This window comes from Salmo salar, chromosome ssa04 (assembly GCF_905237065.1).
Source record: "Salmo salar chromosome ssa04, Ssal_v3.1, whole genome shotgun sequence".
Classification (NCBI taxonomy): domain Eukaryota; kingdom Metazoa; phylum Chordata; class Actinopteri; order Salmoniformes; family Salmonidae; genus Salmo; species Salmo salar.
Window position 1 is genome coordinate 20,096,445 of NC_059445.1, and position 21,735 is coordinate 20,118,179.

At 43.6% G+C, this 21,735-nt stretch overlaps 2 protein-coding genes across 7 annotated transcripts in view; both read right to left on the reverse strand.

Annotated features, from left to right (window-relative positions):
• Positions 1 to 10,365: 10,365 nt before the first annotated feature.
• LOC106602498 (uncharacterized) overlaps positions 10,366 to 21,735 on the reverse strand; it is a 32,453-nt gene continuing 21,083 nt past the window's right edge. The window contains exons 7-13 of one of the 6 annotated variants that reach the window (XM_045717521.1): positions 20,247 to 21,099; positions 16,278 to 16,408; positions 13,429 to 16,074; positions 12,662 to 12,986; positions 12,425 to 12,528; positions 12,073 to 12,200; positions 10,366 to 11,855 (exon numbers count right to left, since the gene is read on the reverse strand). In XM_045717521.1, the coding sequence (XP_045573477.1) occupies positions 14,905 to 16,074; positions 16,278 to 16,408; positions 20,247 to 21,099 (2,154 nt within the window). In that variant the 3' untranslated portion in view covers positions 10,366 to 11,855; positions 12,073 to 12,200; positions 12,425 to 12,528; positions 12,662 to 12,986; positions 13,429 to 14,904. Of the gene's footprint in view, positions 12,201 to 12,424; positions 12,987 to 13,428; positions 16,075 to 16,277; positions 16,409 to 20,246; positions 21,100 to 21,735 lie in introns of all 6 variants that reach the window. The other 5 variants (XM_045717520.1, XM_045717522.1, XM_045717524.1 and 2 more) reach the window with 5 other exon arrangements.
• Positions 10,848 to 11,639, reverse strand: LOC123742552 (protein krueppel). Its single transcript, XM_045717619.1, has 2 exons — positions 11,488 to 11,639; positions 10,848 to 11,049 (listed from the first exon to the last, which is right to left on the reverse strand). Exons 1-2 carry the CDS (start codon positions 11,637 to 11,639, stop codon positions 10,848 to 10,850), a joined length of 354 nt encoding a protein of 117 aa, XP_045573575.1.

Sequence of the window (21,735 nt, forward strand, 5' to 3'; positions counted from 1 at the left end):
ATGAAATAACACATGGAATCAAGTAGCCACCCTTTGCCTCGACAGCTTTGCACACTCTTGGCATTCTCTCAACCAGGTTCACCTGGAATGCTTTTCCAACAGTTTTGAAGGAGTTCCCACATATGCTGAGCACTTGTTGGCTGCTTTTCATTCACTCTGTGGTCCAACTCATATCAAACCATCTGAATTGGGTTGAGGTCGGGTGGTTGTGGTGCCCAGGTCATCTGATGCAGCACTCCATCACTCTCCTCCTTGGTCAAATAGCCCTTACACAGCATGGAGGTGTGTTAGGTCATTGTCCTGTTTGGGGAAAAAAAATGATACGCCCTGACCATAGAGAACCATTGTTTCTCTATGGTATAGTAGGTCAGGGCGTGACTAGCGGGTGATTTCACATCTCGGTATCTGCTATGCGGATGACACACAGCTGTACATTTCAATGAAACATGGTGAAGCCCCAAAATTGCCCTCGCTAGAAGCCTGTGTCTCAGACATAAGGAAGTGGATGGCTGCAAACTTTCTACTCTTAAACTCGGACAAAACAGAGATGCTTGTTCTAGGTCCCAAGAAACAAAGAGATCTTCTGTTGAATCTGACAATTAATCTGGATGGTTGTACAGTCGTCTCAAATAAAACTGTGAAGGACCTCGGCGTTACTCTGGACCCTGATCTCTCTTTTGAAGAACATATCGAGACTGTTTCAGGGACAGCTTTTTTCCATCTACGTAACATTGCAAAAATCAGAAACTTTCTGTCCAAAAATGACGCAGAAAAATTAATCCATGCCTTTGTTACTTTTAGGTTGGACTACTGCAATGCTCTACTTTCTGGCTACCCAGATAAAGCACTAAATAAACTTCAGTTAGTGCTAAATACGGCTGCTAGAATCCTGACTAGAACCAAACAATTTGATCATATTACTCCAGTGCTAGCCTCCCTACACTGGCTTCCTGTTAAGGCAAGGGCTGATTTCAAGGTTTTACTGCTAACCTACAAAGCATTACATGGGCTTGCTCCTACCTATCTTTTCGATTTGGTCCTGCCGTACATACCTACACGTACGCTACGGTCACAAGACACGGGCCGCCTAATTGTTCCTAGAATTTCTAAGCAAACAGCTGGAGGCAGGGCTTTCTCCTATAGAGCTCCATTTTTATGGAATAGTCTGCCTACCCATGTGAGAGACGCAGACTCAGTCTCAACCTTTGTCTTTACTGAAGACATATCTCTTCAGTAGGTCCTATGATTAAGTGTAGTCTGGCCCAGGGGTGTGAACGGAAAGGCTGGAGCAACGAACCGCCCTTGCTGTCTCTGCCTGGCCGGTTTCCCCTCTTTCCACTGGGATTATCTGCCTCTACCCCTATTACGGGGTCTGAGTCACTGGCTTACTGGTGTTCTTCCATGCTGTCCCTGGGAGGGGTGCGTCACTTGAGTGGGTTGAGTCACTGACGTGGTCTTCCTGTCTGGGTTGGCGCCCCCCCTTGGGCTGTGCCGTGGCGGAGATCTTTGTGGGCTATACTCGGCCTTGTCCCGGGATGGTATGTTGGTGGTTGGAGATATCCCTCCAGTGGTGTGGAGGCTGTGCTTTGGCAAAGTGGGTGGGGTTATATCCTACCTGTTTGGCCCTGTCCGGGGGTTTCATCGGATGGGGCCACAGTGTCTCCTGACCCCTCCTGTCTCAGCCTCCAGTATTTATGCTGCAGTAGTTTATGTGTCGGGGGGCTAGGGTCAGTCTGTCACATCTGGAGTATTTCTCTTGTCTTTTCCGGTGTCCTGTGTGAATTTAAATATGCTCTCTCTAATTCTCTCTTTCTCTTTCTCTCTCTCGGAGGACCTGAGCCCTAGGACCATGCCTCAGGACTACCTGGCTTGATGACTCCTTGCTGTCCCCAGTTCACCTGGCCGTGCTGCTGCTCCAGTTCCAACTGTTCTGCCTGCAGCTATGGAACCCTGACCTATTCACCGGACGTGCTACCTGTCCCAGACCTGCTGTTTTCAACTCTCTAGAGACAGCAGGAGCGGTAGAGATACTCTCAAAGATCGGCTATGAAAAAGCCAACTGACACTTACTCTAGTGTTACTGACTTGTTGCACCCTCGACAACTACTATGATTATTATTATTTGACCATGCTGGTCATTTATGAACATTTGAAAATCTTGGCCATGTGCTGTTATAATCTCCACCCGGCACAGCCAGAAGAGGACTGGCCACCCCTCATAGCCTGGTTCCTCTCTAGGTTTCTTCCTAGGTCTTGGCCTTTCTAGGGAGTTTTTCCTAGCCACCGTGCTTCTACACCTGCATTGCTTGCCGTTTGGGGTTTTAGGCTGGGTTTCTGTACAGCACTTTGTGATATCAGCTGATGTAAGAAGGGCTATATAAATACATTTGATGTGATTTGATTTGATTTAGTATATGGATGTCTGTTGTATTCTAGTTTATTATTTCTATGTGGGTATTCTAGATTTCATATTTCTAGGTTGTTTGCTTGACATGGTTCCCAATTAGAGGCAGCTGGTTATCGTTGTCTCTAATTGGGGATCATATTTAAGACATTTTTTTCCACCTGTGTTTTATTGGATATTGTTTTGAGATAGTGCACGCAGCACCTCTTAGTTATGGTTCGTTGTTTTGTGCGTTTCTAATATTAAATATGTGGAAACCATATCGCGCTGCACCTTGGTCCAATTATTCCAACGAACGTGACAGAATATCCCATCAAACCAGAACCAAGCAGCGTATTCACCAGGTGAAGGATGTCTGGACATCGGAGGGAGATAATGGAGGACAGCGATGACGACAGGGTTCGCGGCTAAGGAAAACCCAAGGGAAAAAAACCCCCAAGGAAAACCCCAAGTTTTTTTGGGGGGGGCACATGGAGCTGGCGACTGAGCAGAGGGAAGAGCCACAGACTGTCAGGGAGGCAATGGCGAAGTTGGGAGAGAGTGAGATGAGAGTGATGTTGTGCGAGTGTGTTCTGCTCAACATCCGACCAGAGGATCCGGTTAGCAGTCTGGTGCAACATGTGCCGGTTCCACACTTCTGGCCTCAAGTGCGCCTCTCCAGTCCGGTACGTCCTGTGCCTGCTCCTCACACTCTCCCTGAAGTGCGTGTCCCCAGTCCGGTGCGTCCTGTGCCTGTTCCTCGCACTCTCCCTGAAGTGCGTGTCCCCAGTCCGGTGCGTCCTGTGCCTGTTCCTCGCACTCTCCCTGAAGTGCGTGTCACCAGTCTGGCGCCACCTTTGCCGGCTCCACGCACTAGGGCCTCCAGTGCGCCTTCCCAGTCCGGTGCGTTCTGTGCCTGCTCCTCGCACTCACCCTGAGGTGTGTGTCACCAGTCCGGTGGCACCTGTGCCGGCCCCATGCATCAGGCCTCCAGTGCGCCTTCCCGTTCCACAGCTTCCGGTGACGGTCCCCAGTCCAGAGCTTACAGCGACGATCCCCAGTCCAGAGCTCGTTTTTCAACCACTCCACAAATGTCTTGTTAACAAACTATAGTTTTGGCAAGTCGGTTAGGACATCTACTTTGTGCATGACACAAGTAATTTTTCCAACAATTCTTTACAGATTTTCACTGTATCACAATTCCAGTGGGTCAGAAGTTTACATACACTAAGTTGACTGTGCCTTTAAACAACTTGGAAAATTCCAGAAAATTATGTCATGGCTTTAGAAGCTTCTGATAGGCTAATTGACATCATTTGAGTCAATTGGAGGTGTACCTGTGGATGTATTTCAAGGCCTACCTTCAAACTCAGTGCCTCTTTGCTTAACATCATGGGAAAATCAAAAGAAATCAGCCAAGACCTCAAAAGAATTGTAGATCTCTACAAGTCTGGTTCATCCTTGGGAGAAATTGCCAAACACCTGAAGGTACCCTGTTCATCTGTACAAACAATAGTATGCAAGTATAAACATCATGGGACCACACAGCCGTCATACCGTTCAGGAAGGAGACACGTTCTGTCTCCTAGAGATGAGCGTACTTTGGTGTGAAAAGTGCAAATCAATCCCAGAACAGCAGCAAAGGACCTTGTGAAGATGCTGGCGGAAACCGGTACAAAAGTATCTATATCCACAGTAAAACGAGACCTATATCGACATAACCTGAAAGGCCACTCAGCAAGGAAGAAGCCACTGCTCCAAAACCACCATAAAAAAGCCGTACTACAGTTTGCAACTGCACATGGGGACAAAGATCGTACTTTTTGGAGAAATGTACTCTGGTCTGATGAAACAAAAATAGAACTGTTTGGCCATAATGACCAACGTTATGTTTGAGGGAAAAAGGGGGAGGCTTGCAAGCCGAACAACACCATCCCAACCGTGAAGCACGGGGGTGGCAGCATCATGTTGCGGGGGTGCTTTGCTGCAGGAGGGACTGGTGCACTTCACAAAATAGATGGCATCATGAGGCAGCAAAATTGAGAATATATTGAAGCAACATCTCAAGACATCAGTCAGGAAGTTAAAGCTTGGTCACAAATGGGTCTTCCAAATGGACAATGACCCCAAGCATACTTCCAAAGTTGTGGCAAAATGGCTTAAGGACAACAAAGTCAAGGTATTGGAGTGGCCATCACAAAGCCCTGACCTCAATCCTATAGAACATTTGTGAGCAGAACTGTTAAAGTGTGTGCGAGCAAGGAGGCCAACAAACCTGACTCAGTTACACCAGCTCTGTCAGGAGGATTGGGCTAAAATTCACCAAACTTATTGTGGGAAGCTTGTGGAAGGCTACCCAAAACATTTGACCCAAGTTAAACAATTTAAAGGCAATGGTACCAAATTCTAATTGAATGCATGTACATTTCTGACCCACTGGGAATGTGATGAAAGAAATAAAAGCTGAAATAAATAATTCTCTCTACTATTATTCTGACATTTCACATTCTTAAAATAAAGTGGTGATCCTAACTAACCTAAGACAGGGAATTCTTACTAGGATTAAATGTCAGAAATTGTGAAAAAACTGAGTTTAAATTTATTTTACTAAGGTGTATGTAAACTTCCGACTTCAGTTAGAGCATTTTTCTATGTAATGAGGAGCAACCAGAAGTTGCATTTGACACATATATTAAATTGCTTATTCCAGTTACTAATAAGAGAATGACTGTAAAAATGGTCAAATCCCTGTAGATTGATATGGAATTGAAAAATGGTATGGTTGAGAGGGATGAGGCAAAAGAAATGGCAAATAAGTCTGGCTGGCAAATTGAGAAATCATGTGACTAAACTGAACAAAAAGAAGAAACTGTACAATGAAACAAAGAATGATTGTAAAAAGCTTTGGAGCGCCTTAAATGAAATTTTTGGACAAAAAGGCAAACTCGGCTCCATCATTCATTCAATCAGATGGCTCATTCATCAGAAAACCCTCTGATATTGCCAACTACTTTATTTATTTGTTCATCGGCAAGATTAGTAAATTTAGGCATGACATGCCAACCACAAATTCTGAACCTACACATTCATGCATAACTGACCAAATGGTGAAAGACAAGCATTGTAATTTTGATTTCCGTAAAGTGAGTGTGGAAGGGATGAAAAAAGTATTGTTGTCTCAACAATGACAAGCGAATAATGTGGAAATTTAGCAAGTTGAGGAGAATAAACTGCTTGGAGTAACCCTGGATTGTTAACTGTAATGGTTAAAACATATTGATGCAACAGTAGATAAGATGGGGAGAGGTCTGTTCATAATAAAGGGCTGCTCTGCCTTCTTAACAGCACTATCAACAAGGCAGGTCCTAGTTGTCACACCTGGACTATTGCCCAGTCGTGTGGTCAGGTGCGACAAAAGTTACAACTGGCCCAGAACAGGGCAGCACAGCTGGCCCTTAAATGTACACTAAGAGGTAACATTAATAACATGCATGTCAATCTCTCCTCGCTCAAAGTAGAGATTGACTTCATCACTACTTGTATTTGTGAGAAGTATTGACATGTTGATTGCACCAAGTGGTCAGTTGTTTTATTTTTTGGTTGTTGCATTTTCCATTTAAGAACATTCAAAACAAAAATGAGAATAAGACAACAATATAACAAGGTGACAACCTTTCAAGACGACAGACAAGAATGTAAGTGCAATAAAAATAAATCATAATCGTAATAAAATTAAAATGAGATCATATGGTCACCTGCCGCAGGCTACATATTATACATGAAGTGTGAAACATTACGTGAGGATTATACAGAGATGCAATCAATGTGATGTGATGTGGAATTCTCCATATAATCAATAAAAGGTTGCAAAATTCTGTAAAATGTCTCCAACTTATTCCTCAAGCATTGTCATTTTCTTCAGTGGGATACAACTGTTAACTTCCGATAGCCACATTGCAACTGGTTTCTTAGCAATCGCTAGCAATATTCTGTTAGCTTTATAGTATGGCTTTGCCTAAGATTGGAATGAGTAAAGTTACCCAATAGACAGACCTCAGGGTCTAAAGGGAATACAGCCCCATGGATTGAGGATATGGTATCGCATAGCTGTCAAGAGAATTTTCAGTCCCAATGAATATAACTAACAATTATTTAAGCTTTGACCAATCCCCGAGGTTTGTAAGACCTTGGGTTTAATAATAATTAGGCAAAGACTCAGCTTCTGCAAAAGGTTGGTTCTTTATTCACGAGAACGTTCTAAAAATCATATAATGCGCACAGCCTTTTATATAACTCCTACAAGTGCCTACAAGTGCATCTGTTCCTCCCTGGGTGGAGGAACTTTATCTCCTGTCCTTGGTCTCACAGTACCAAAACATGTCTGTTGTCAGTTCCTCTTTATCACACACAAACACAATGTTCCCACTGTCTCACAATATTCTAGTATTGTCTAAACACATTGTTAAAGCTTCTGTAACTATTAGGGTGAAATACTTTAGTCATTACTCTTAATGTCATTCTCTTATCATTACTTTAAACATATAAATTCCCTTATCAATACCCCCTGCCAGAAACCATGTGGTTTTGAACACTGCCAAGTGGAATGGAGGTATGTATAGACTCTTTTCCTATTAACCAGGCTGTTAAGACCTTTTACGTTGAATGTGACATATTTTAGTGGATTAAGCATGGGTTGGGTTTCAAATATATAACTGAATGGTAATCCCTAATATGTAAATTGTCAGGTGATGCTTCAATTTTAGGTCACTTCAGTGTTCAAACTATGTGTCTCTTTAGGAAGGAAACGACATTAAACATAGAAGAAAAAAATATATATAAATAAAACCCACCCACCCTGAATATCGGACTAAAACCACAATCAAACATGAATACACTTGTAGAGATACGTTGTCGCTCGCTTTCCATCTTGCTCTTACTAGCTAAACCTTGGCGTAAACTAAAACCTACGAGCTCTCTATGTTGAAAACAAACGTTGTGAATAGACAGTGACGGCTGAATATTTACTGTCAACAATAAGGACTGCTTGAGTCTCTTTTCAGGAGAAACAGAAATGGGGGAAAAGGCAATGAGCCTAAGCCTACTAATTTGCGTCACCCAGTGAATATTGACAAAACCAAGATATACTCTCCTGTAAATGTAATAAAACTCACCACGGGAGTTCAGCTGATTTCTTGTGAATTTTCAGTGAAAGACCTTTGTTACCATCTTGAATTTCCCAGAGGAGAGTAGCAAGCATGCCGGAAGACTCGGGGGAGGCTGCTGAGAGCAACAGTCATCTGAGTTATGAGGGCTAATGCTAATCTTACTAGCTGTGGAATTATCATTATCTTGGGATTCAACAAAGTTTTGGTCATCCTTCTTGCCTCTTGGCCAGAGGTCCATGGCTCTTTTTGAAGGTAAGTACTTAACCTGATATGGATAGCGGGCAGTATTTTCACGGCCGGATGAAAAAACGTACCCGATTTAAACTGGTTACTACTCTTGCCCAGAAACGAGAATATGCATATTATTAGTAAATTTGGATAGAAAACACTCAAGTTTCTAAAAGTGTTTGAATGATGTCTGTGAGTATAACAGAACTCATATGGCAGGCAAAAACCTGAGAAATTCAACCAGGAAGTGTAGGATCTGAGAAATGTAGTTCTTTCTAGTCCCTTTCGAAACTACAGTATCTGTGCTGTTACGTTGCACTTTCTAAGGCTTCCATTGGCTGTCTAAAGCCTTCAGAAAGTGGATTGAGCCTTCTCCTGTCTCTAGGCAGAGTATAGGAGCTCAGTTACTGAGTGGTCTGCCTGAGGACAAAGAGATTGGATATGCGCGTTCACGCTGTTTTTTCTTTTCCTCCTTGAATATTCCGGTTGGAATATTGTCGCAATTTTACGTTAAAAATACCATAAAAATAGATTTTAAACAGCGTTTGACATGCTTCTAAGTACGGTAATGGAACATTTTGACTTTTTGTGTCTCGAAATGCGCTCGCGCGTTACCCTTTGATAGTGACCTGAACGCACGAACAAAACAGAGGTATTTGGACATAACTATGGATTATTTCGAACAAAAACAACATTTCTTGTGGAAGTAGCAGTCCTGGGAGTGCATTCTGACGAAGATCAGCAAAGGTAGTACAATATTTCTAATACTAATTCTGAGTTTAGTTTGCCCGGAACTTGGCGGGTGTCTGAATAGCTCGCCGTGATGGCGAGCTATGTACTCAGAATATTGAAAAATGTGCTTTCGCTGAAAAGCTATTTTAAAATCTGACACAGCGATTGCATAAAGGAGTTCTGTATCTATAATTCTTAAAATAATTATGTATTTTGTCAACGTTTATGATGAGTATTTTTGTAAATTCACCAGAAGTTGTAAAAAGCTGTTTTTGGATACAAACATGAACTTGATTGAACAAAACATACATGTATTGTATAACATAATGTCCTAGGAGTGTCATCTGATGAAGATCAAAGGTTAGTGCTTCATTTAGCTGTGTTTTGGGTTTTATTGACATATATGCTTGCTTGGAAAATGGCTGTGTGGTTATTTTGGTCTATGTACTCTCCTAACATAATCTAATGTTTTGCTTTCGCTGTAAAGACTTTTTGAAAATCGGACAACGTGGTTGGATTCAGGAGAGGTTTATCTTTCAAATGGTGTAAAATAGTCGTATGTTTGAAAAATAAAAAATATTGGATTTCGGAGGTTTTTGTATTTCGCGCCATGGGATCCCATTGGCTGTTGGCTAGGGGTTCCGCTAGGGGAACGCCTAGATGTAAGAGGGTATTAACAGTTTATCAGCCAATGTTAGAATATTGTTTCAACGTTGTTATTTAGGTAATAATAGGTTAACTTTGAAGAGCTCGGTTTGTTAACCTCTGCTCAGCTCCGTGGCATCACGTGCTCTCCCAAGCGGTCTGTTTAAACTACTAGCACACAGCTCAGACACCCATGCATACCCCACAAGACGTGCCACCAGAGGTCTCTTCACAATCCCCAATTCAAGAACAGACTATGGGAGGTGCACAGTACTACATAGAGCCATGGCTACATGGATCTCTATTCCACATCAAGTAACTCATGCAAGCAGTAAAATCTGATAAGAATACACCTTATGGAACAGCGGGAATGTGAAGAGACACACATGATAACATACGCACTATACACACATGTAGACATGGATTTTGTGTTGTAGATATGTGGTAATAAGGTAGTGGCCTGAGGGTACACACTTAATGTGTTGTGAAATGCATTGTAACGCTTTCAAAATTGTATAACTGCCTTAATTTTGCTGGACCTCAGGAAGAGTAGCCGATGCCTTGGCAGCAGCTAATGGGGTCCATAATAAATAAAAACGAGATATATTTTCCACAAATTTTTTTCTCCTTTTCCCATTCTTTTGGACAAAACAGTGTGTTGGTAAGAATAGAGTAGAAAATATAATTACTTTATTCCATCTACATCACCTGAATAACGTAAATATTAAACTGTCCTTGTTTTAGCCTAGGTTTACTGTCTCTCTAAGACACAGGCATTTACACAAACCTGTTTTTAAATGAGAAGTTAACAAAGGGTATGTGGTCAATTACCCTCTTACCCCAAGACCAGGGCTTAAAGTTAACTTTTTGGTCCACCAGCCACTCAGATTTTTATCAGGCAAAATATTTTTTCGCCATAATTACATCAACAAACACAAAAGAACAGATGATCATGCTTAATGATTCTAATACAAAAAAAATGTATTAGTGAGTTATTTCATCTCATTTTTTGTGACCCGAGTCTGAATGGCACTTTAGGGAGGTTACCGTGGTAACAGGGCCACTGGAGTGGTGTCACGGGTGTCTGTGATTTAGTAGTTGACAGCATCTCTTCGCTATCAGTTAAAGCAGCAGACTCAAAACTAACATTGAAAAACAAGCCACATGGTTATTTACATTGTGAACAAAAAAAAGAAACACAAGGACAAAGTCTCACTTTGTTGACTTTATAGTAAATTAGACAAACTTTTATGCCTGTGTGAAGCACCTCCAAAAATGAATCTCAGAACAGTGCCCAAAGCTCCCCAGCCAGGCAGTGTTGCATCGCGAGGTGGGATATAGATTCTCATTTCTTTTAGCGATTAGCAGATATGAAACAAAACGACAGAAGTACTTTGAAAACAGCCACTGCAGCATTTTTCTGCTATAAAGCAACTCACATGTGCTCATACTTGATTTTTTACTTATTTTTATTTGCAAATGAGAATGTAATGCTGAATGTAGAGCCCTGCAAATTGACCACCCGCCCACATGGCTAGTGAAATAGACATTCTTACCTGCCAATACCTAAATCTACCTGCATTTGGCTGGTATTAATTGTATGCCCTGCCCAAGACACTTCACGTGATAACTAATAATATGTCAGATAAAGAATGGTTGCCAGATATCCCCTGTGTACATCTCAAGCCACACTGCTACGATTTCTCCCTGTTGGGGACACTCCTATGTCTGGTCAGGTTAGTCAGGAAGGAGAAGCTCTTGTAACATAGTTTGCACTTGAAGGGCCTCTCCTTGGTGTGAACAGTCTGGTGCCTCTTCACATAGTTCGCCTCAGCAAAGCGCTTCCCATACGTGGGGCAGGCATACAGCTTGTTGGCTTTAGTCTGAACACTCAGCCTCCCACGTTGTGACCCAATAACACCAGAAGTGGTAGAAGCATGAGCCTGTCTTTGAGCTCCCTCCTTGACCACTAGCCATTGTTTTGGGTGTTTTGGGGATTGTATGCTGTTACAGGCTAGATATCTCTTGTGAACACCAATCCTGACCCTGTCTGTATTTGTGGGATAACCATGAGGTAACTGAGGAAGGCTAGACCCAGGCCCGGGCCTTCTATGAACCCAGTCACCAGGCACCAGACGAGACCCTGAAGGAGAAGACAGACTATTTGTTTTTGTCTGTTTTTTAAAAGTGACTGAGATTCTGCATGAAAAGCACTAAATAAAAGAAATATTATTACTACTTATCACTCACTATACACTATTAATGGGCCATGTGCATTTTCTGCTGGTGTATCCTGAGGTAGCTCCTCTCAGAACCTCTTCTCGCAGTGTGTACAGTCGGTGCTGGCAGGAGAACTTCTTCTCACACTGCAGACAGCTGTAGGATTTCTCTCCTGTGTGGACCCTCTGGTGCCTCTTCAGGTTGGACAACTGGGAGAAACTGGCCCGGCAAAGATGGCAGCCAAACGATTTCTCCCACGTGCGCATCCTCCGAACACGGGAAGCACTTCTCTTTGCCACCAGATCTGCTGATAGCGTTACTACAACTGTAATTTGTCAATGGGCTTGTGTAGCCATTTAGTGTTGAGGCACTGGCATTGCCTGAGGTCTGGTTTAACATAAGGAGAGTGTGAGGAGGAGGAAGGCCAGGCAGTGTCTGTTGCAGGGTCCATGTTCCAGTTGATAGATCCTATAGAAGGCAGGCTGAAGGCAGCACCTGTTAGGGGGTTAACCTGAGGCACCATCAGTCTCTCTGAATCACAACTATAGGAGCAGGATGAAGCAGACCAAATCTATGTCTCAGCCAGTCTGTTGTCATAGAGACTAAGTCCAGGTGTTGATTTTTTCACAACTGTGTTTCTGGTTATTTAAAATTGTTGTTCCCCAGCCCATAGTTGAGGAAGCTGTCCCATCGACTGACCTCCACTATGTCGCCTCTGATCCTGGCCTGCTCAGTGATGATGTCCAGTGGGACCTTGGCTCCACCGGTTTGGGTCTGGGAATCCAAGATGGCCGCCCAGTCTTCTCTGTTAGCCTCCAGCCAACCACCTGTAGGAAGAGGTTAGAAAATAGACTTTATAAACATGGCAGAGAAAACTCTACATATGGAACTTGTGAGTCAATTACCTGGTCAAGTTCATACATTATAAATGGTGTTTCTGTATGTAAACAAAGTTGTATTGATTTAATTTTATGAAGAATAAAATGAAGAAAAAAATAGCCAGGCGCATCAGTATTCCCACAGTATTAATGTATATGTATTTCTCCCTTACCTTATCTTTAGTCCACTCAGCAGGTCAATGCTCTCTGGTCCATCTTCTATTGTCTCCTCTTTGATGAGCAGCAGATCAGGCTTCCCATCCTCCATGTCTACTGACTGTAAGAGATACAGAGTGAGAGGATGTTGGATCAAGAAATATGATATGAGCACCCTGCTATGGAGCATCTTCTGATTGGACAATGAGGGATTGCTATGAGTACTATGCAAACGTGTTAGTTGATTTGATTACCTGACACTTTATAATGGTTTGAAAATTCAAAGGCATGGTCCCACACTTAAGACAAAATGAATAAAGACCAGGCGCCGTATCCACAAAGAGTCTCAAAGTGGGACATTGCCAGCAGCCCCGCATAGGGCTCTGCCATAACATCATCTGGCTCAGAGGATCTCCCCTTGGAGATGAGACCATTTCCCAAACCATTTAATGAAATGTCATATTGCATTCTGTCTCTGTTGTTCATTCAGCCTGTACTAGATTGAAGTCTTGTTGTCCTCCATGACCATGTTCCCCAAGACCCTCCTCACACCCGCATCAGCTCTGGACCCTCCTCCTCCTGGAAGAGACAGATGATACAGATTACACAGTCATACACTCCCACAGATAATAAAACACACTTTCAACATGGAGTGTTTACCCATCCCCACTACGTTTCAGTCCTATACTGTTACAGAACTTCATTGTTGTTAAACCCATCATGGTGGACATAAATATGATGTTGTGGATATATATATCAGTTATGATGTCATCAGTCAAACCTGACTAAACTATTTTGACGTGTACAGTTGTTGTTAGTATGTGGGTATGTGTAGGTATATTTAGTAAGTGTCTATTGGTTATAAAGCGCTGTTGGGTGTACGCAGAATAGGGTGAGATCAGATGTGATGTATACTAAAGAGAGTCTCAATGAAAGTCTTAGAAAATAAATTAACATTTTGTTTTTAAACATAAACAAGAGTTAATTGCACCATATGAAAACCACACGTCTCTCTGCGTACCTGGCAGACATCTCAGCTTGGATGTTGGCCCACAACCTCGACAAGACCTCTCTTCCCCTCTGGAAAAGCTTGCCTGCTCCAAGACCTCTCCATCATGGATGATAACTCCACGGTGTCCCCCTCCCAGAGTGCAAAGAACCTTGGCGTGACCCTGGACAACACCCTGTCATTCTCTGCAAACATCAAAGCAGTGACTCGCTCCTGCAGGTTCATAGTCTACAACATCCGTAGAGTATGACCCTTCCTCACACAGGAAGCGTCGCAGGTCCTAATCCAGGCTCTTTTCATCTCCAGTCTAGACTACTGCAACTCTCTATTAGAGAGTTGGTTTGGTATTGAACCTTCCTAAGTTCTCCCATTTCACCCCGCTCCTCCGCACACTCCACTGGCTTTAAATCAAAGCTCACATCCGCTATAAGACCAAGATGCTTGCTTTCGGCGCAGCAAGGGGAACCGCCCCTCCCTACCTTCAGGCTATGCTCAAACCCTACACCCCAACCCGAGCACTCCGTTCTGCCACCTCTGGTCTCTTGGCCGTCCAACCTACAGGTAGGTCAGCTCAAGCTCAGCCCAGTCAAAGCTCTTCTCGGTCCTGGCACCCCAGGTAAATTACTAAAATGTCAAATGTAATGTCTCAACTAAACATCTGGATGAACTTGATTAACTATAAAATCTTTTTCAGTTTATCAGAAGTAATGAAATAGGAATTTGTGAACATTATATAGCCTACACAGTTAAGCATAATATGTAACAGACTTTTTAGGCTTAAATATGCCTTATACACTGAGTATTCCAAACATTAGGAACACCTTCCTAATATTGAGTTGCAACCCCCCTTCTGCCCTCAGAACAGCCTCAATTAGTCAGGGCATGGACTCTACAAGGTGTCAAAAGCATTTCACAGGGATGCTGGCCCATGTTGACTACAATGCTTCCCATAGTTGTGTCAAGTTGGTTGGATGTCTGACCATTATTGATACACACAGGAAACTGTTGATCGTGAAAAACCCAGCAGTGGTGCAATTCTCAACATAAACCGGTGCGCCTGGCACCTACTACCATAACCCGTTCAAAGGCTCTTAAATCTTGCCCATTCACCCTCTGAATGGCCCACATACACAATCCATGTCTCAATTGTCTCAAGGTGTAAAAATCTTTCTTTAACCCGTCTCCTCCCCTTCATCTACACTGATTGAAGTGGATTTAATAAGTGACATCAATAAGGGATCAAAGCCTTCACCTAGTCAGTCTATGTCATGGAAAGAGCAGAGGTTCTTAATGTTTTGTATACTCAGTGTATATCACACTGGATGCAATATTCTACCCAGGAAAATTGAACACTGAAATCGGTTACTCTCGTTATTCCAAATGTATCTGTGGGTCTTTTCTGTTGACAACAATTACAATTCATCTGTATTTAATGCAGGGTTTGATCTAAACGTCAGATGGTATCGAGTGGAATGGTGACTTTCTATGTTATAGAGTAGAATGGTTTTTCTCCTGGTGTATCCTGAGGTAGCTCCTCTCTGAGAACCTCTTCCTGCAGTGCGCACAGGCGAACGGCCTCTCTCCCGTGTGGACCTTCAGGTGCCTCTTCAGCTGGTGCTGGCGGGAGAACCTCTTCTCACACTGGGGGCAGCTGTAAGGTTTCTCCCCTGTGTGGACCATCTGGTGCCTCTTCAGGTCACCAGCCTGGGCGAAGCACATGTAACACTGGGTACAGCTGAAGGGTTTCTCCCCTGTGTGGACCCTCTGGTGGATCTCCACTTTCTGGGGGCAGCTGAAACCTTTGTTACAGAACATGCAAAGGAACCGTTTCTCTTTACTATTGCCTGATGTTGCTCCCCCTCCCTGAGCCTGGGCTCTAGCCCTGTCGATTGAGTTCAATACCTGATCAAAAAGGACGTGGCCATGTGAATCAGGAGGCCCCATCGACGGAGATACTGGGTCGCGATCCCTCAGCGTGTGTAAAGGGGAGTGGGTGACAAAATGTTGATTTGTCTCTGAACTTCCCCTGTAATCTAAGAAATCTCTGCCCTGTAAGTGTCCGTCTCCTAGGTGACTATCTGCATTCCATGTGGGAGGAGCGTAGCCCTCCACTTTCACCTCATCTACCACTATAACCTCCCCTTTCTTATCTAGGCACCCTTCAGAGTATACACTACTACTGTACTGGTTCCAGTCCCCTCTAGACAGATCAGTCTGTGTCTCTAACCTCAAGGATATGTTGTCAGGGTCCATCTCTGTAGTGTAAGAACCAGACAGATCAACCCCAGTGTCTAAAGCGTCACCATCACCATGGGAATGATCCGTCCTCTGGCTCTGATGAAATACCGGTAAGTACTCTGATCCGGGAGCAGGAGGACAGCCCAGTGGCACCAGTCTCTCTGGGTCGGATCCTGGGTGTAAGAGCCTGTGTGTTACAGTTAAAGTCTCTGTGTCTGTCTCTGACTTCAAGGCGGCTTTCGGCGTTCCACTGACCTCTGTGATGCTGCGTCGGGTCTTGAGAGGCGCTGGGGCGATGGTGGGGTCCTTCGTGGCTACAGGGGGCGCTCCAGTCTGGATGTCTCTGCTTTGCCGTGGTTCCACCTCTCCTTCAGTCTTCTCCAGCTTGACCCCAGGACCTGTAGCCTCTGCATCTGCAGACTGACCAAAAAATAGGACGTTATTACCGGTACATGAGTAGAATTGGATAGCAATGTCGTAGGGAAGTCTCACAACACAAGCTCCCCTTTGGCAGATAAATTAGGACACAAGCAAGTGAATAGCTGAGTGGAGCCTTTCTGAAATAAACAGGCCACATTTGATTACAAAGTAACACATTTTTTATGCAACACTATTAAACTAACCTCTATCACGATAACGTGCTGGGTTGAGGTTCCACTCTCATCATCAACAGTGATTGGTTGGTCATCTCTCCATGTATGGTGCCCCGCTGGCTTCACAAAGCTCCTGTGGCCTCCAGTGAGATTTCCATCACCTGAGAGAGTGATTGGGGGAAAATAGGTCGTTAGATACTGTCAATGTTCAACTGTATATTGTACACTATTTACAGTTTTAATACTGTCTAAAATTGGCCGGATGTAAGGTAACACTTCTCATTACTTACTGATATACTATTTATAGAACACTAGATTGTTCCATGCATCACATTGTTTTCACTAAGTGAATAATAGGAAATGCAGTAAAAAAAAGTGGTTAGAATATGATAGTGTCTTTGCGCAAGATAACTAAGTAATCAGGGGAATGATTGCATACTATTCAAAAACTGACCAAGACCCTATTCTGTGTAACATCTGAACAAATGTGCAGAGGTGAACGCGGCGACAGGCACTGAGCTACAGTATATATGAATGGCGAAAGGCGCCGTAGCCTCATGCAAAATGTACCTCTTGCCATTCCTCTGTATTGGTCGAGGATCTTGACACTACTGGGACGACTGGCGAGGACGCGCTCCCGTGCCACCTTCAGTTCCAAAAGCTGCAGTTTCCTCCGCAATGCCCCGTTTTCTTTCTGGCTTTGAGAAATTTCCAAACGAAACACTGCATAGTCGTTTTCTATGAGTTTACAGATGTCTGCCACGGCTGCATTCGCTAGCACCTCCAAGATTGAGGCTATTTGAGTGTGAAAAACCACACAGTTATCCATTGTTAGCTAACGTTAGCACCTAGCTAGCGTTACCTAGATAACATCTGTCAACCAAGTCCTGTCTCCAACGCGAATTAAACAATACCCAGGGTAAGTATGCGATGCTGTGCAGTTAAAGTCATATTTTGAGTCCCATGGTGTTAATTAAAGTCTAAATAATAACCGTAAAAACGCTAACGTGGAATGTGTTGTTGGCCACTGTTCATTTCCGTTTAAACTATGATGCCAACCAATAATACCCTTTCTCTTCAGTGTAAAGGGTGTGGCTAAATGAAAAGGCTATGCGCGCTGCTCTTTGAAATACGGTACTGCTTATGTAAACTACCAGTGTTTCCCAAACCTGGTCCTCGAGTACCCAACAGTACACATTTTTAATGTAGCCCTGGACCAACACACCTCATTCAACTTATTGAGGGCTTGATGATTAGTTGACAAGTTGAATCAGGCAGTGCCCCTGTGACAACAATTGTGTACCCCCTTGTGGCCCCCCTAAATGTGGAGTGTGAAATAATTTTTACATAACTAATTTTTGCTATCATTCTTTTTTTTACATCCGTTATTAGACAATGGCAACGATGATGATTATGAACATGGTCTTTTGCCTGCTAATGCAGTGAAGAAAACGATGAGGACAATAACGTCTAATATAACTGGCCCCTCTAACAGTACAACTGGCCCCAGCTTGCCCCCCCCCCCCCCCAGTTGAAATGGTCTAGAACCGCCACTGTTCACCAGGCCTTGTGTTAAGCCTTATGAAAAGCCTACATTATTTTATAATTTACCTAGGCATTTTTGGCAATAGGATAAGCTTTCCAATGATGCCCACCTGACCCAGATTGCGATCTATAATGAACCGTTTTTGGATTGCGTAAAGCTTAAGTTGCTCAATGACAAAGCAATAAAAATATGCATTTAATAATTGAAAGCTCTTTCCTTTAGTGATAAGATTTCATTAGACAGATGCTGCTGAAAGTACAATAAATGTAAAATGCACATAAAATCCAGTGTAATGTTTGGATTCCGTCTTGCCAGGTAACCGTTGTGTCCTTACCTTTCGTCTGCATTTCCCCATAATCTCCAGTGTTCCCTTTCAATTACTACCATGGTTATCCATATGTGTCTCATATTTCTTCTACTCGAAATAGTTCCATTTATCGCCAAACATTTACATGCGCACTAATATCCCGTTATTTTTGAAGATACTCAAGTATTATGTTTTTGAGTTGAGGCATATAAACATCACGTCCCGTACAATATCCCGGATGAACTCGTATCCCGATTATGAGAAATCCGGCTATGGGTTATGTTGATTTTTGACGGGATACAGTGGCATGTAAAATCTTACGCCGTTTAATGTTGTTTTTTTTCGCGGTCTGCCAGGCTCAGTCATGGGTGTTGTGTGATGTTTTCATCTGCTTGTCTAGTTAGATACATGGAGCTTCTCTTGCCATAACTTGTTGCCTTAGACTAAATAAAACAGTACTCACCAGAATAATGGCATAAATCGAATGAATACATCACTGTTAGCCTAGGCTAATATAGTTAACATCGGTAAAGTTGTCTTTTCGAGTTCAGCTTCGCTCGCGGAGCAAGGAGTTTTAGGGACCCGGGAGAAAACTCAAATCCAAAATAGTGGAAAGATTGTGCCTGTGCAAAATGTTTGTTATGAACTGAACATAGGCAAAACCAAATTCAGTGTATGAATATAATAACATGACCGTGTTTAGGCTATGCCAGCACACCAAACAACAAGTCTGTATTTTACATTTACGTCATTTAGCAGACGCTCTTACATATAAGAATATGAGCGTACCCAGATGCTCAAACGATGGACCTGGTAATCAAAAAAAAAAAAATCTTACCCCAATACACTTCACAAAACTATAATACACTACATGACCAAAAGTATGTGGACTCCTGCTCGTCGAACATTGCATTCCAAAATCATGGGCATTAATATGGAGTTGGTCCCCACTTTGCTGATATAACTGCCTCCACTCTTCAGGGAAGGCTTTTCGACCACATGTTGGAACATTTCTGCAGGGTTTTGCTTCCATTCAGTCACAAAAGCATTAGTGAGGTCCAGCACCGATGTTGGGCGATTAGGCCTGGCTCGCAGTCTGCGTTCCAATTCAGCCCGAAGGTGTTCGATGGGGTTGAGATCAGGGCTCTGTGCAGGCCAGTCAAGTTCTTCCACACCGATCTTGACTAACCATTTCTGTATGGACCTCGCTTTGTGAAGAGGGGCATTGTCATGCTGAAACAGGAAAGGGCCTTCCCCAAACTGTTGCCAAAGTTGGAAGCACAGAATCATCAGCACCAGACAATTATTCCTCCTCCACCAAACTTTACAGTTGGCACTATGCATTTGGGCAGGTAGCATTCTCCCTGCATCCGCCAAACCCAGATTCATCCATTGGACTGCCAGATGGTGAAGCGTGATTCATCACGCCAGAGAACGCGTTTCCACTGCTCTAGAGTCCAATGTTGGCGAGCTTTACACCACTCCAGCTGACGCTTGGCATTGCGCATAGTGATCTTAGGCTTGTGTGTGGCTGCTCAGCCATGGAATCCCATTTCATGGAGCTCCCGATGAACAGTATTTGTGCTGACGTTCCTTCCAGAGGCAGTTTGGAACTCGTAGTGAGTGTTGCAACCAAGGACCGACAATTTATGTGCTACAGGCTTCAGCACTCACCGCTCCCGTTTTCTGAGCTTGTGTGGCCTACCACGTCATGGCTGAGCCGTTGTTGCTCCTAAACGTTTCCACTTCACAATAACAGCACTTACAGTTGACTGGAGCAGCTCTAGCAGGGCAGAAATTTTATGAACTGACTTGTTGGAAAGGCATCCTATGATGGTGCCACGTTGAAAGTCCCTGAGCTCTTCAGTACAGGCCATTCTACTGCCAATGTTTGTCTATGGCAATTGCATGGCTGTGTGCTCGATTGTATACACCTGTCAGTAATAGGTGTGGCTGAAATAGCCGAATCCACTAATTTGAAGGGGTGTCCACATAGCTTTGGTCATGTAGTGTTTGTCAACTAAAGAATGGTTCCCAGATATCCCCTGCGTACATCTCACACACTTCTACGATTTCTTCCCATTGTGGACACTCCTATGTCTGATAAGGTTATTCTGGAAGGAGAAGCTCTTGTAACACAGCTTACACTTGAAGGGCCTCTCCTTGGTGTGAACAGTCTGGTGCTTCTTCACATAGTTCGCCTCAGCAAAGCGCTTCCCACACGTGAGGCAGGCGTACGGCTTGTCGGCATCTGTCCTAATGGTCGGCCTTACACGTTGTGACCCAATGACACCAGAGGAGGTAGAAGCAGGAGTGACCACCCTCAGGTGGTTAGTCTTTGAGCTCCCTCCTTGACCTCTAGCCATTGTTTGAGTGTTGTTGGGATTGTGTGCTGTGTTATAGGCTAGGTACTTCTCGTGGTGAACGTCCATCCTGACCCTGTCTGTATTGGTGGGGTAACCATGAGGTAGCTGAGGAAGGCTAGCCCCAGGTCCAGACTCAGACCTTCTATGAACCCAGTCAGCAGGCATTAGACGAGACCCCAAAGAAGACAGACTTCCTGAAAGACTACCACCAGGAGCATCTCCCACCACGCTCTGTGAAGGCTGAACCCCAGGGTGACCGGATCTTTTCATCATGGATACTGTGGTGTTTGTATCATAGGAACAGGAGGGTCTATCTCTATCAGCCCCAGGCCCTGCTTCATCCCTGCACTGAGACTGTGAAGATAAGGGTCTGGGCTGCAGACTGGAGTCTCTGCCTCTCTGATGACCACCAGGACTGGGGTTGTTCAGTCCACCTGTCCACTGGTTGTGTTCTGTGTGGTGGTGGAGTCTCTGTCCCTCACGGTTGGGTCCTAGTTGTGACTCGGGAAGGAAGAGTGACGGCTCCTGATTCAGAGTCCTGATCCATGGCCAGGGTTTGTGACCAGCCGCTGCAGAGGTCCAGTCTCTCCCGTCAGCAACACCGGACATCAGCTGGTCTTCATGGAATGCAGACTGTGAAGACAAATTGAACAGAAAAGCATAAAGGTTTATATAAGAAACTCTTTGCTGTACACACAGAAACATGATATTATAAACTGTTAACCAGTCAAGCCTCTAACACTGTGATTCAAGTACCTAACAATGTGGAGCCATTGGAGTTTTTTTTATTTTTTATGTCCACGTGTTGATTCAAGAATTAAGTATATTTTGGTTAGACTGAGATAAGGGAAACTCAGTCCCTGCAATGATACAAAAATAACCAAGTCAGTACAGAGTCAATTTTGTATTTAACTTCAACAAAATGGTCATACGCTCAAATAATGTTACAGCACTTATTTTAGAATAACTTCTCACTATGGCAACAAATCTGCTACCTTCGCTTTGATAAAGTTAATTTTAGAATACCTTGGAAAAGGTTCAACATTACATTACACACAGCTTCACTACATTATGTAAAGTAAACATGAATTAAAGAGCCAATGCAGCCGTTTTTATCTCCATATCTAATCATTTCTGAGTAACAATTAAGCACCTTAGTGTGACTTTTTTCAATTTAAATGGTAAAAAAGAAACAAAAATAGCTTCTTAGCAAAGAGCAATTTCTCAAGGAAGAATTTAGCTGGGACTGTCTGGGAGTGGTCTGAGTGG